This window comes from Macaca nemestrina, unplaced genomic scaffold (assembly GCF_043159975.1).
Source record: "Macaca nemestrina isolate mMacNem1 unplaced genomic scaffold, mMacNem.hap1 Scaffold_48, whole genome shotgun sequence".
NCBI lineage: Eukaryota > Metazoa > Chordata > Mammalia > Primates > Cercopithecidae > Macaca > Macaca nemestrina.
In genome coordinates, this window is record NW_027257678.1 from 329,558 (window position 1) to 343,822 (window position 14,265).

A 14,265-nucleotide genomic window follows, 5' to 3' on the forward strand; every position below is an offset into this window, starting at 1 on the left:
ATGGCACACGTGGATTTTTCCTGTTTCCCTCGCTCTTTTAAATTTTTTCCCTTTTTCCTTCCTTTTTTTTAAGGTTGGCCCACAGCTGTTTCTCTTTCAAAGTGTGAAGGTGACACATTGTGAACAATTCAAACAAAAATAAGGAGCAAAAAGGCAAAGCCGCCTCTGACCTTGGCCAATCCCATCCCACTCCTCAGAGAGAACCATTGGTAATGGTGTGTAGTTTTTTCCAGAATGCACACACTTCATCACACACTCAGACACATCAATGACACACCCACTTATGGACACACAACATTCACACTCATGGACACACTCAACAGTCATGACACCAACTCATGGACATGCTCATGACACACTGATTCATGGACACTCGAACACGTGACACATGACACACGGACCCTCACATTCGCTCATGGACACACTCATGACACACTCATAGATGTCACACTCGCAGTCATGACACACTCATACCTACTCACAGACACCAATGCGTGGTGAACTCACACTCATGGACACACCAACACACTCCTGACCCATTGACAACACACCAACACTCACCCATGGACGTACTCATGCCACATTCATAGATACGACACACTATCAGACACATGGACACACTCATGACACTCAGCATTCAGCAACACAGGGTGCAAACACTCATGAACACACTCACCAACACACTCATGACACGTTCACAACACACCGACACGCTCGCATGACATGGACTTGTGATACACTCACTCATGGACATTCACGGACACACCGTGGACACCCTCCTGATACACAGGCACTGACACAAACACAAAGGGACTCATGACACACTTATGACACATTCTTGAAAGACTGAGACACTGACTAACTGGCACACTCACACTCCTAACATCCACATCCCTGGCACAGTTACCAACACCTGCACACACCCGTAGAAACACCTACACTCACACACGAGATCCTGTAGGGGTTGCTGTTGTGACCCGCCTCCCTGCCTTCTAGGCAAGGTGGACTCCCCACAGATGTGTTTTGGTTGGCCCGGTCCCCCTGAGTTCCTGGCGCTAGTTGTCATCAGCCCTGCGGTCACTGGGTGGGGCATCCTCTGTCATGGCTGATCTACACCAGCCTGGCTTCCTGGTGGCAGAGCTGCTGGCCCCGTACTTTGTGGCTCTGACCTGGTTCTCCCCCAGGCTGCCCAGCCTGGGGGTGGTCGGTGCCCGCCCTGGATCCACCCCTCACCCCCTCTCCATCAAATCTGCTGCCATCCAGCTGGCCCCTGGGAAAGATCCAGAACACTCACTCAGTGTTAGGCATGGGTGGCTAAGGATGGCTTCAGTCTGCATCATTTCCATCATCCCTACTTCCTGAAAGCACACAACACATGCAAAGGGGCAGGTAGGAATAAACAAAAGAATTATCTAAAACCATACCAAGAAAAAGAATACAACACTGTGCCAAGAGCCACAAAAAGGTAATATGGCTGTGCATGGTGGCTCATGCCTATAATCCCAGCACTTTGGGAGGCTGAGGCAGGAGGATCACTTGAGGCCAGGAGTTTGCAACCAGCCTGGGCACCTATCTTTAATTTTTTTTTTTTTTTTTTAAAAGTAATGAGCATTCAGTTTGGCTTGAGCTTCCTAACAGCAAAGGCAAAAAGGGAAATGGAGTGGGTTATGGTATCAGGGAAAGCAGTATGTATTGCTTTGGTAGCAAACAACATAACTGAGTCATGTCTCCATCAACTTAATTTCCTTCCCTGCCTGTGTAAGGGGGTTCTCACAGAGAGAGGTCAGGATGATGAAGCTAGAGAGGGAGAGGGTACTTTGGCCTGTGGTTTTCCGTTGGGCCTTTCAGGGCCATCCCTTTGCCTCCTGTGTCCACTGGTGCAGTCCGTGGACCATTAGGGGGTTGTTTGCAACTTTTATTGGTCGCTTACCTATCAGAGCCTTCACATGAGCTTGGGTCAGGGCCATGGAGTGGGCTCTGCTTCATCATTAAGTCTGTCCCCTAGGATGTTGGCCAAGTAGGTAAGGTCAGGCCTGACTCCATGGGCTGTCTGGGATAGCTCTTGGGGCCTGCTGCCTCACGGGGGCCCACAGTGACCAGTGTACCCCCAGACCAGACAGACAGATGCCTGCTGTGTGGCAGGTCTAAGGTGATGTGCCCACTGCTGGTCATTCAGACACATGTCACATCTGGACTCTTGCTCATGGTGGCCTTGCGTGTCCATGGGGGCTTTAGGACCACCCCCCACCAACTCAGAGAAAGGTGTGGCCTGCACCTAAGCAGGCCAAGCAAAGGAAAGAAGGACATTTGAGGGTGTGGTGGGAGGCAGGGACAGCCTGGCCCCCATCGTGTGTGGTGTTTGAAAGACCCAGCTGGAGGTGGGTTGCGAGGGCCCTTGTGGCAGGGAACCCTGTCCTTTGGGCAGCAATGTGCCCAGACTGCTGAGTGTTCAGAAGTTGGCAGCGGGCATGGATGGGGGCAATGAGGACTCCTGGAGGATGGAGAAGGGTGCTGGTTTGGAACCTGCTGGAGATGTAAAAGTGAGAAAGGTGAGGTCTGTGACTGAGGCTGGTGGGATTGGGGTGGTGGGACTCTGCTTGTGATTTGTGACAGTCTTGTCCGGGTTGGTGTGGCCTTCGAGTAGAGACAACAGCACTTTCAGATGGAATGACAGACATGACAGACCCTGTCTTCCTGGAGACAGCAAGAATTTCCAGGTCTGGTTCTTGGTGGTAGCTGAAATGTCACTGCACAGGTGCTGTTGAGCTTGACTTTTTTTTTTTTTTTTTTTGAAATGGAGGCTCACTTTGTCACCCAGGCTGGAGGGCGATGGAGTGATCTCAGCTCACTGCAACCTCTGCCTCCTGGATTCAAGCGATTCTCCTGCCTCAGCCTCCCGAGTAGCTGGGATTACAGGCACGCCACCATGCCCAACTAGTTTTTGTATTTTTAGTGGAGGTAGGGTTTCACCATGTTGGCCAGGCTGGTCTCGAACTCCTGACGTTGTGATCTGTCCACTGCGGCCTCCCAAAGTGCTGATATTACGGGTGTGAGTCACCGTGCCTGGCCTAGTTTGATGTTTTTGATGAAATGTAGTGCATTTTATCCAGGACAGTTTATACTTCATTGAATCGAAGGCTTTGCATTTCCCTATCTTCCCTGAATATGAGTCGGCTGGATTTGACTGTGACTTGACATGGCCAGGGGTCGCAGGTGCCCTGTTGTCAGCTCTGAGGAGCAGTGGCTGTTATCCAGGTGACACCAGAGGTGCCTGGACTGAGTGTGAGAAATGATATCTATGCTCCAGCCCTGCTTGCCACAGTCACATGCACGTGGCCAATCCGGACTCACTTTCCAGTTTGCAGGAAAGGAGGCTCCTTCTCAGGGGTGGATGGTTTTGGGGCCTTCTCATTGTCTTCTGGGGGTGGAGGCCAGTGTCAGACCCAGTCTTCTGCCAGGGCCACAGCCAGCGCCTGGGCTCATTCCGCCCTCTGTAATCCTGTTTGCTCCTCTGTGAAATGAGAGCTGTGATGCGTGGCCTGCAGGTGGTGAGAGTGTGGGACACGCCTCACAGAGCATGTTTCCCACTCCAGGGGACATCAGAAAGGGAGTCTCAGGTTCCCTCTCCACCTTCCTCTCCCACCCGCAGGATGCCCAGCTTCGTGGAGCCACCTGACATCATGAAGAAACTGCCCTGGGTAGAAAACTACTGGCTAGACGATACATTGCTGGCCAAGCCCAAAGTGACCCAGTACTACCTGATCTGCATGAAGGAAAGCTACCCCAACTTTCACATCGACTCGGGGCACCTCTGCCTGATACCGCGTGTTTAAAGTAAGCCACGCCCCTTGGGACACCTCAGCTGTGCTGTGGCCATGACCCATCTGCAAGATTGTCTGCAGTCCCACGAGCCCTGACTGTGGCCAAGATGCCACTCCCCAGAGGGCCCTCGGACCATCCATCCCTGGGACAGGAGGCCATGGAGACATCCCTGGATGGAGGGGCAGGGGTGCATGTGGGATCAGATAAGCACACGAATGTCTCCTTTTTCTAATGGGATTCAGGCTCAATAACAATCGGATGAGGCCGCTGGGTGACTGTGCACTTAGAGGAGAAAGGGGAGTGTTGTCAAGACATCCTGGAAGAGGGGCCAGTCATAACCAGGGCCCCGCACAGGAGCCAGCGGGCAGGATGGGGGCATCTGAGCAGACGGGGATGGCTAGGAGCCTCACTGTCGAGGCTGAGAGAGGGAAGCCAGAAAAGCCAGAAGAAAAATGAAAAATAGCAAAAGAAACAAAGGAAACCTTAAGCTGCGGGCTCCCCTAGCTGCTCACTGAGCTTCTCCAGACCCGCTGGGGCTGTAGCTGGGGGCGGGTGGGTGTGCTGATCCCACCTCTGGGAGGCCTTGAGGAAGTCACTGGGGCACCCTCAGAACCTGCCTTGGCTCCACTGCCGTAGGACAGGGGTCTCTCTGTTCCCAGTGCAGAACCCCTCCCGGGGCCAGGCATAAGACCGCCTGGAACACAGTGGCATCATTTGACCCAGCCTGGGATCCAAGTGGCTCTCAAGAGTGGAGATACCTGGAATTCTTTTGACAGCCAATTGCAGCTTTATTTGCAACCTAGGCATCCACGCCATTTGTAGTGCCTCAAAACAATGTAATGTGGGATTATGGGCTTTAGCCCTTGACTGTGCTGGGGGCCCAGATACCCAGAATCTTCCTAACACACACACTTCTGAATTGCCAAGCCCCTGTGTCCTCAGTGGTACAGACAGGAGTCGTGGACCTGAACAGGGTACTTTTCACATTAGGACCTATCACTTGCACCCCCACCCTTTGTACTGGCATGGGCGGCTCTGCCAACAGGCTCTCTTGGCAGGGGGAGAGAACCTTCTGTCTCATCAGGCCAGCCTCAGCCAATATCTGTAGGAGTGCTGGAGGTCTGCACTCACAACCACAGCGAGATGTTCTTTGCCCACCAGGTCGACAAATGCTACAAGTGCATCATCAAGTGGGGCCAGACACTCTTCACTCCCTCAGGTGAGTGCTGGCAGCTTTGGGGACTGTGTCCTAGGGCTTGCAGGCCCTCATCAAGGTTACTGGCCTCTCAGGCCGTGTCCCCACCGTGGGATCTCTTGGCATCCCTGGCATGCCTGCTCCCTTGTCCAGACCTTAATGCCATCCCAGCCCAGTCCCTGCAGAGGGGCCAGCAGTGGGGCTTGTGCTGTCTGCTCAGCATGGGCACTCATCACCACTGAGGACACCTTGGAGCTGCACAGCCAGTCAGGCCCCTTCACAGCCTGGCTGGGCTCACTGTGACTGAGCCCATGGCTGGAGACCCAGCTCAGAGAGCCTTGTGTGGGAACAGCAGCCACGACATCAGAGCCAGTGAGGGAAGAGGGTGCAAGCTGCTCATTAAGTCAATATTGGGGGACATTTTGAGTCTCTGCTGAAGGAGAAAGCCCGTTGTGAGCCACTTTGTGCCCCTAGATGATGTTAGAACAAATCCCAGATACTCTGTTTCATTAAATATACCACTATTTCTGAAGGACTTCCTTTCCTTCTAAAATAACATAACTACAATACTGTTCCCACATCTCGAAAAAATGAACAATTAACAGCAATTCCCTAGTATCATCAAATAGCCAATTGGTGTTCAGATTTTCACATTGTTTTATAGGGTTTTTTTTTTCATTTTAAGTAAGTATCAATCTGAGACCCTCACCCTTTAATGATTTATAAGCTTCAGAATCTTCTGTAATCTATGAGTCCCTCCTCCTTCCATCAGTTTCCTCACAGTCACAGCTATTTAGGAAAGAGCTGTGGATTTCCCAGGGTCTGGCCCAAGCTGTCTCCAAGGATAACCTGGGATCCAGTCCCAACTCTGGTGGCGATGTAGTTGCCCCGGCCTTCTCTCCTGGCCCTGAGTGTGGTTGGGAGGCCGGGGGAGCTGGACATAGGCTGGAGCTTCCTCTCTCTGTCTGAGTACTGCCCTCGTGTGGCCTGAGCGAGTCCCCTCAGCTCTGGGCCTCGGTTTCCCTGTCTGTGTGGTGCAGGGCTGGACTGACTAGTCTGTGCTGCCTCAGACACAGTCTCTCACTGACTCCCTTCCATGGAGCCCGGGGTGGGGCTAGGGCCACAGAGCTTCTGCCAGGGAGGCCCCAGGCTGCTGGTGAAGCTGCAGAGGTGGACAGGGCACCAAGGCACAGGCGGGCAGGAGCTGGAGCCTGAGCTGGGCCTGGAAAGGCCTGTGCTGGTCTCTGCTGCTCCCTGATCTGGAGCCATGAGAAGCCCCTTCATGGGAGCCAGGTGAGGTGCCAGCCACTCCTGTCTCTCTCCCAGGCTGGATCTATGTCACACTCACCCCTGAGGACTGCCTGGCCCTCACAGGACATTTTCTCCACAGCCTGAACGTGGAGATGCAGAGGAGGTAGTGCCTCGTGTGCTGTCTGCCCTCAGGCTCCGTGGGGTAGGGTCCTCCCTCTAGCTGGGTCGGTGCCAGACACCTCGGGCTGAGCACTGGCTCACCCTGCCTGTGGGTGACCTGGACATGACCGTCAGCCTTGATGGGCCTCTTCGTGGTGTGGAGAGGAGGAGGAGGTGGGCTCTGGGGTCATACAGGCCGGCTCTTCGAGTCCTCTGGCTACTGGACGGTCATAGTTGCCTTTGGTGGGGTTGGGGTTGCTTAAAAGGCTGCTTCTTTCTCTTCTCAGGCACTGACAGAACTCTCATGGGCCCCAAGGCCTGCAGCCACCCAGGGGCAATTGTCGCCTTGTCCACCTCAGCTATGCAGGGCCCTGTGGGGAAGCCTGAGCTGGCGTGCCTGGGACCTGGATCCACCCCCAGCATCACCTGCTTGATGGTCAGTGCACTGAAAGCGGCTATTTGGTGGCTTCCAGAGCATATGAAGTGTAAAGAATGTTGAAACTGGGCAGCCTGACTCAGTTTTCCAACTTCAAAACTGCCTGCTGGTATATGGAAAAGCACCTGCTGGAGGCGTTCAAAGGTACTGGTCACTCCAGGGTGGGCGTCCAAGCCTGGGGCTCTTGACTGTGGGGGCGGCCAGACCTAGCTCAGGGCTGACTGGTTGTGAGTGCTGCCTTCCTGTGGCCTAAGTAGGTCCCCTTGGCACTCAACCTCCTGGGCCTCAGTTTCCCCATCTATATAATGCAAGACCAGATTGAGCAGGCTGGGCCTCTCCTGATTGGACTGTCCCTTGTTTTAGAAAACACTGGGTTGTGGGTTGAGAGTGGTGAGTGTGCATGGCCTTGGTGCAAGTATCGATCACAGCTGTTCCACCCTCCATTCTTGCCTCGATTGGGAAGGCGGGGCCCTGGCTCTGTCACCAGCTGAGGAGAGGGTGTGAGTGGGCTCTGGGTCCACTTAGATCCCTCAGGGCTGTGGCAGCTGGACTGTGAGGCAGGCTTGTGGCTCGCTCCCGGTCCTCTGTGGAGGCACTGTGGCATCTCTGGGCTGCCCCTTCTATTGCAGATCCTGCCTGGCCACACCCTCAGAGATGAGAGCAGATGGCTTTCGGCAGCCACTATCCTGTTCAGGTCTCCAGACTCTGCCCAGCAGCGTGAGGGAGCCTGCAGGAGGATTTGCATTGATGTGTGATTTCCTTTCTCAGTGTGCCCTTCACCGGAAGTTGCTCTTAGTTACTCTTTTTTGGTTCTGATAGCAGCCAAGAGCTCTTTTATCCAGAATCCTTTGCATTCTGGCCCTAGTTTGAGAAGGAAAAATGGTTCTTAGTCATGGCTGGCCAGGTTTCAGTAAGATTTTCTTATTGCTCCCTAAATGTGGAGCCATACAAATAAGGTTCAATGTTTGTTATTTAGGGAATATACTACTTTGGAAACAGACTAAATTCCTGTAGCAACAAGACATCAAAATACAATGTCTTAAGAGGAAGCACTTTATTTCTCTCTTGAGTAACAGTGTGCAGTTGAGGGATCCAGGGCCGGTGGGAGTCTCTGCTCCATGTCTTCTCCTAGAAACCCATCTTTAGTGGCTCTTACTCCCATGCATGCTCAACATCTATTCCTGGTTCCATGGGAACTGCAACGGTGTTATTTTCCAGGCAACTTCAAAGGGGCGAGGAAGTGTAGGCAAGTTTGATCTTTAAAATGGTGACTAAATAGTAGTGTGGCTATAGAATTTATTGTCCAAACCCGAGCAACTTTGAGGGGAGAAGGGGAGTGCTAAACATACTTATATACTTTTTGAAATATTTATTATCAGCAATTTATTCTTACTGTATCGGTAGATCTAAAAAATTGTTCTAAAGAAAATTATAAAATAGTTTTAAAAATAGCTTATATTCATATGCCTACTGCCATAGAAAAGGAAACTGTTGGCTGCGTTGTGTGCATCCAGAGAGCTTTAAGAATAGAGAGACTGGTTATATTACTGGACATCATTCACATACAAGCTTCTGTCACAGTGAGAACCCTTCTTGCTGTGCCCACACAGATATCTCACGTACTGTGAGAGGAAATCGGGGGAGAATCTGGAAGCATAGAAACCTTCAGGGCCTACCTTAATGCAGCCATTAATAAGGTAGTTAAACGTGAAAAATTCTGGGAAAAATCCTAAACTAAGATGACAGAAGGACTGATAGGAAACCTAGTTTTTAGTTGGATAATCGTATATCCTGATAAATATCAAAGAACAATTCTAAAAGAACAAGAAGGTGAGAGCTAAACTTGCGTCATCGGAATTCATTGTAAATATTAAAGACATACGTGAACTTTGAAACTTTTTAACAGTTTTGATATAAATGTAGAGGAATATAATTATGTCATAAATAATATGTTCTTTATAATGTTTTTAATATTCAGGACATTTATTTCTGTGTATTATATGAAATAAGTGTAACTTTCTTTAAAGGTAAAAATTTCAAGCCCCAAGCCCTGTTATTTAAGTCAGGATGATGAGAATGATTCAACACAAACATTGAGTAACTATCCAAATTGAATATGAAGAATTGTGTGGCAGTTATAAGCATACCTAAATCATGAAACTGGATTTAAGAAATGTTGGTGTGTAGCAAAGGGTAATTCAAATAGTAGAGAAATCTGGGAAACTTCAAATTTTGGGAGGAGGTAAGGACGAAAAGGAGGACAAGAATTATCTAGGGAGGCTGTAGAAAAACTAAGAGAATATGGTGTCTGAAGAAAAAAATATTTCAAGGAACAGTGATCATGATGTCAAAGGAGTAGATTGAAGACACTGTTGCTAAGTATAATATAGTAGGATACCTTACACTTAGAACTGTATTCTTTGTTTATATATAAATATATGACCACTGTATAAGTAGTTACTTGTATTCGTCACCTTGATAACTGTTCCAATGTAGAAGTAGAAGAAAATACGCCTGAATGAAATAGGTTCAAGAGCGAATGGGAGTAGAGTAATGGAACACAAAGATTAGACATAAACTGCTAATCGGGTTCTAGATGGAGGCCAACTGGGATGAAGAAAGTTGTCTTTTTTTTTCACATTAAATGACATAACTTTATTTTTTGTTTTTTTATGTGAAGAACTTGGTAGAGGAATTACACAATTTCAGATGCAGAACAAGAGTATTGTTGGAATGATAGGCATGAGTAGATAACAGGTGTGATGGTTAATACTGAGTGTCACCTTGATTAGGTTGAAGGATGCAAAGTATCATTCCTGGATGTGGCTGTGAGGGTGTCACGAAGGGAGGTTAACAGTTGAGTCAGTGAACTGGGAGATGCAGACCCACCATCAGTCTGCGTGGGCACCCTCTAATCAGCTGCCAGCACAGCTAGGATAAAAGCAGGCAGAGGAACATGGAAGGGCTAGACTGGCTAAGTCTTCTGGCCTCCATCCTTCTCCCATGCTGGATGCTTCCTGCCCTCCAACATCAAACTCCAAGTTCTTCAGCGTTTGAACTCTTGAACCTTCCTCAGTGGTTTGCCAGGGGCTCTTGGGTCTTGGGCCACAGACTGAAGGCTGCCCTGTTGGCTTCCCTACTTTTGAGGTTTTGGGACTTGGACTGGCTCTTGCAGATGACCTATCTTGGAACTTCATTTTGTGATTGTGTGAGTCAATACTCTTTAAAACTCATATATATAGATACACACACACAATATATATATGTATATAATACAATATATATAAAATATATATTTATATATTTATTTATTCTATTAGTCCTGTTCTTCTAGAGAATCCTGACTAATAAAACAAGTGGGCAAGACTTAGTCACAGTAAGAGGAGTGGACATTATTTAGAAGCAAATACAGTTCGCCCATATGGAAATGAGATGTAACAGAATGTAGGTATGGATATATGAAGGTGAGCAGCTGTAGCGACTGGAGATTTTGAAGTTCTTGTCAAATTATTATTTTTTTACAAGTGAAATAGAAAATAAAGTCATCAACAAAGTAAAAATGTAAGCAGAAAAAATAAACATGAACTGTGACTCTGGGAAAGGATGAGAGTGAATGGAGCAGGGAATATTATTTTTTTCTGGGAAATATAAAGACATGAGCTTTGGGGTCATGAATTTCAGTTGAAACTGATTTATGACTTGATAGGTCATTACTTGTTAATGCTGAATACTATTTCATTATCTGGATATATTACAGTTTAATCATTTACCTAATTAAGGATACCTTGGTTACTCCCAAGTTTGGCAATTTTTAATTAAGTTGCTATAAACATTCTTGTGCAGGTTTTTGGGTGGACGTGCTGTCACCTTCTTTGGGTAAATACCAAGGAGCATGATTGCTAGATTATGAGATAAGAGTTTTGCTTAGTTCTGTGAAAAGCTGACGAACTGTCTTCCAAAGTGGTGTAACATTTGCATTCCTACCAGCATCACCAGCATTTGGTACTGTCTGCCTTTCATATTCTTCAGGCTCCATCTTCATAATTTTTTTGCACTTACTTTTAAAATAAAAGTCATTTCATCCCCTGCTTCATTTCTTAAACATCCTTTAATGAGTACCTTAAAGTCAGAAATCCCCAGAAATTGAAAGTGTCAACTATATATTGAGAGCTAAAGACTGCAAAGGAGTGATACCAAATTGGTGATGATTGAAAACCTCAGTTGAAAAATTCTAATAGCTAAAGAAGAGTTATGATATTTTCATATATATTTCTTTCTCTTTTACATGTGTAAACTTAAGATAGTCAGGAGTATTGCGTTTTTGGGAAAATCAGAGCTCTTCAAAAAAATTATTGTTTATAATGTTTAGAACTTTAGACCTAAGATTTTCATGGTAATTCAACTAGAGTAAACTTAGCTAAACAGACCCTTTTATTGGCCTGTTGTACATATTGTTTTAGACATATATATTAAATAATAAAATACTGAAGGAGAATAAAATAATACGAAACTACTTTGAGGAAGTATCTAAGAAAATAAGATAATTGTGGCCTTTCTACTACCTATTACTCAATTTAGAATAATAATAGGGTAATATACATCATTGGTCGGTAAACTCAACTTGCTAAGAAGCATAAAAATATAGGTAGCAAATTTCAGTGAAGAATATTAACATTCATTAACAAGTTCATAAGATCAAATGCTTAAAACCAGAATGCTTCAGTATCCCAAAGTTTTAAAGGATTTTTTTGTGTGTGCATTTTGTTTTGCTTTGTTTCTTGCCAGTAGCCTTCTCCTTATTAATATAAAAGGCCAGTGAAAATTCATATGAATAATTTTATAAACAGACATTTTATAGAGTTAAATATTGATATTCCTAATTTATTATTGTAAATTGTTCACCAAAAATGAAAAATTTAAAAAGGGCAAATTTGAAAAGAAGGAAATATTAAGGGAAGTAGAATAAGTAAAGTTTACCTAAGTCATAACTTAGATTAAAAATATTTGCAATCAGTAGGATTTCCTCGGACATTTCCCAACAGGGACAAAATGGCTATACAGTGTGGATAGTAAGAATGGTTACTGCCTGCTTGTGTACCTTTTGGAAAGTACAATACTGGGAATGTAGTACTTCAGTTTAGAGCCTATGAACGTCTACCTCTTTCTATAAGTGCGTAGAGAAGTGTGGGAACTGATTTTCCAAAATAACGAAGCACAAAGCAAAAAGTATGTATGTAGAAGTCACGGTACTGGATTTTAGTTATTTCATCATTTAACTGTACAAGACTCCAGCAGCTAACTGAACTTGTCTAACTTCATCCTCTCATCTGAAAGTATGAATATTAATAACTCTCTCACCAAGTTGTAAGAATCAGGGTATTAGCATGCATAATGGGACTTGGGCAGGGTTTGAAACATAGAAAATGCTAAATAAATGAGACATACTATCTTATTAAACTCTGATTGACCATTGGCCATAGATAAGTGGATGTTCTCTCAAGGGTTAGAGATAATCGGCATCTTTGTGGGCTTTTAAAAATTATTAGCTCACTTAATAAGTAGTTATTTTAAACTTTATTATTTTAATAAACTGTATACACACACACACACACACATATATATAATTAGGGCTCTCCAGAGAAATAGAATCAATAGGACACACAGAAATATATAAGGAGAGATGCGTGATGGGAATCAGCTCACATTTATTACTGTGGAGGCCCACAAGTCCAGTGTTCTGTCTGTGAGCTGGAGAACCCGTCCTCTGCTTTTTGTTCTATTGGGGCAGTCCCTAATGAATTGGATGATGTCCACCAACAGTGGTGAGAGTGGACCTTTTTTGCTCCTGGTTGTTTACTACAGGTTCAAATGCTAATACAGAAACATCCTCACAGACACTCCCAGAAAGGGTGTTTCCCCAGCTACCTGGGCATTCCTTAACCCAGTCAAGTTGACACATGAAATTAACCCTTAGGCCAGCACAGAGGCTCACACCTATAATATTATCCAACACTTTGGAAGGCCAGAGTAGAAAACTTGCTTGTGGCCAGGAGCAAAGATTAGCCAGGGTAACATGATGAGATGCTGTCTCTACCAAAAACAAAACAAAACAAAACACATGCACACACACAGCTGGGTATGGTGGTGCACACCTGTAGTCCCAGCTACTCAGGAGGCTGAAGTGGGAGGGTATCTTGAGTTCAGGAGTGTGAGGTGATGGTGAGCTATGATGACACCACCGCACTCCAGCCTGGGCGACACAGAGAGACACTGTCTGAATTTTAAAAAAATACCCGTGACATAATTCAACAAAATATGTTGAATAACATACATTCAACACTGTAAAATTTAAACTAATATAATGCTGCTTATGCATATATCACCTCTAGGGAACTTGTCATGTAATTCCTTAATTTGATTATTCTCTAGCTGTAAGACCCTCATTATAAGATTATGAAAGATTTGGATAGAAATTTGGTTTCATCTCCAATAACTTATTAGCACAAATTTGTCTTATAAATAAAATCCAATCAGGAAAGACATAAAACAAGTTAAAATATTAGCTTTATTGTAAACTGACAATGAAAATTTAATCAGTAGTATTTTTGAATAATGTGCATTTTTTTGTCTTTCAATAACAATCACTGGAATTAAAAAGAATCATGCATGGATATGTCAGTTGTTTAACTGACAAGAGAAGGGACATTTGTTAAAACCCTTTTTATATTTAATAATGTTTGCTACCATTATATAAAAAATTATGTTTACAGTTTCTTATTGTATTCTGGCAGAAATGCTTTAATTGTATTCTGGCAGAAATCCTGCAGTTCTTTTATCATGAAATGGAAATCATACCACTTACAGAAGGTGATAATATTTAGACATTGAAAGATACATGGAATAAAAAAGCAAAAAAACTGTACATCTTCATTAGGCTCATTGAAATATAATTCTTTTGCTTTTTAATACTATCATGTTAAATATTAAAATTTTCAGTTTGTGTTACAATGTTTAGAGCTGTATCAGAATCTACTTTTCTGGTTTGAAATATGCAATTTTGTGAAACAACAGAATAACTCATTGAATAAATCCCAGTTTTATGCTAGATAAGAGAGAGGAAAAATATGTATCTGAATCCTTCATTCTTCTGTCATTCAGTATAGACTTTTGGCTGCTTCAGCTGTAAAGACATCCAAAGAATGGCTTTCATTACAGCAGATTTGGCCTTTTCGCATTTAACTCACACATTTTGGAATAATGTACTTGCAAGGTTAAAGCTGTCTGTGACTTAAAAAAAATCCAGTGTGTCTTTGGTGGCTAAAATCATTTGGGTATAATAAAAGGTTTTTTATATATCAAGGACAAGTAATTGTCAAAATCTAACAGTAAATGTAAGTATTTT

General features: G+C 45.1%; 1 protein-coding gene across 2 annotated transcripts in view; it reads left to right on the forward strand.

The window, feature by feature from the left end:
* LOC139361414 (lysine-specific demethylase PHF2-like) overlaps positions 1–14,265 on the forward strand; it is a 43,605-nt gene that overhangs the window by 417 nt on the left and 28,923 nt on the right. For both annotated transcript variants that reach the window (XR_011618982.1, XM_071090011.1), the window contains exons 2-4: positions 3,650–3,834; positions 4,984–5,041; positions 6,715–7,007. Coding sequence is in view for 1 of the 2 variants with exons in the window: in XM_071090011.1 (XP_070946112.1) it covers positions 3,650–3,833 (184 nt within the window). In the remaining variant the exon portion in view is untranslated. The remainder of the gene's footprint in view (positions 1–3,649; positions 3,835–4,983; positions 5,042–6,714; positions 7,008–14,265) is intronic.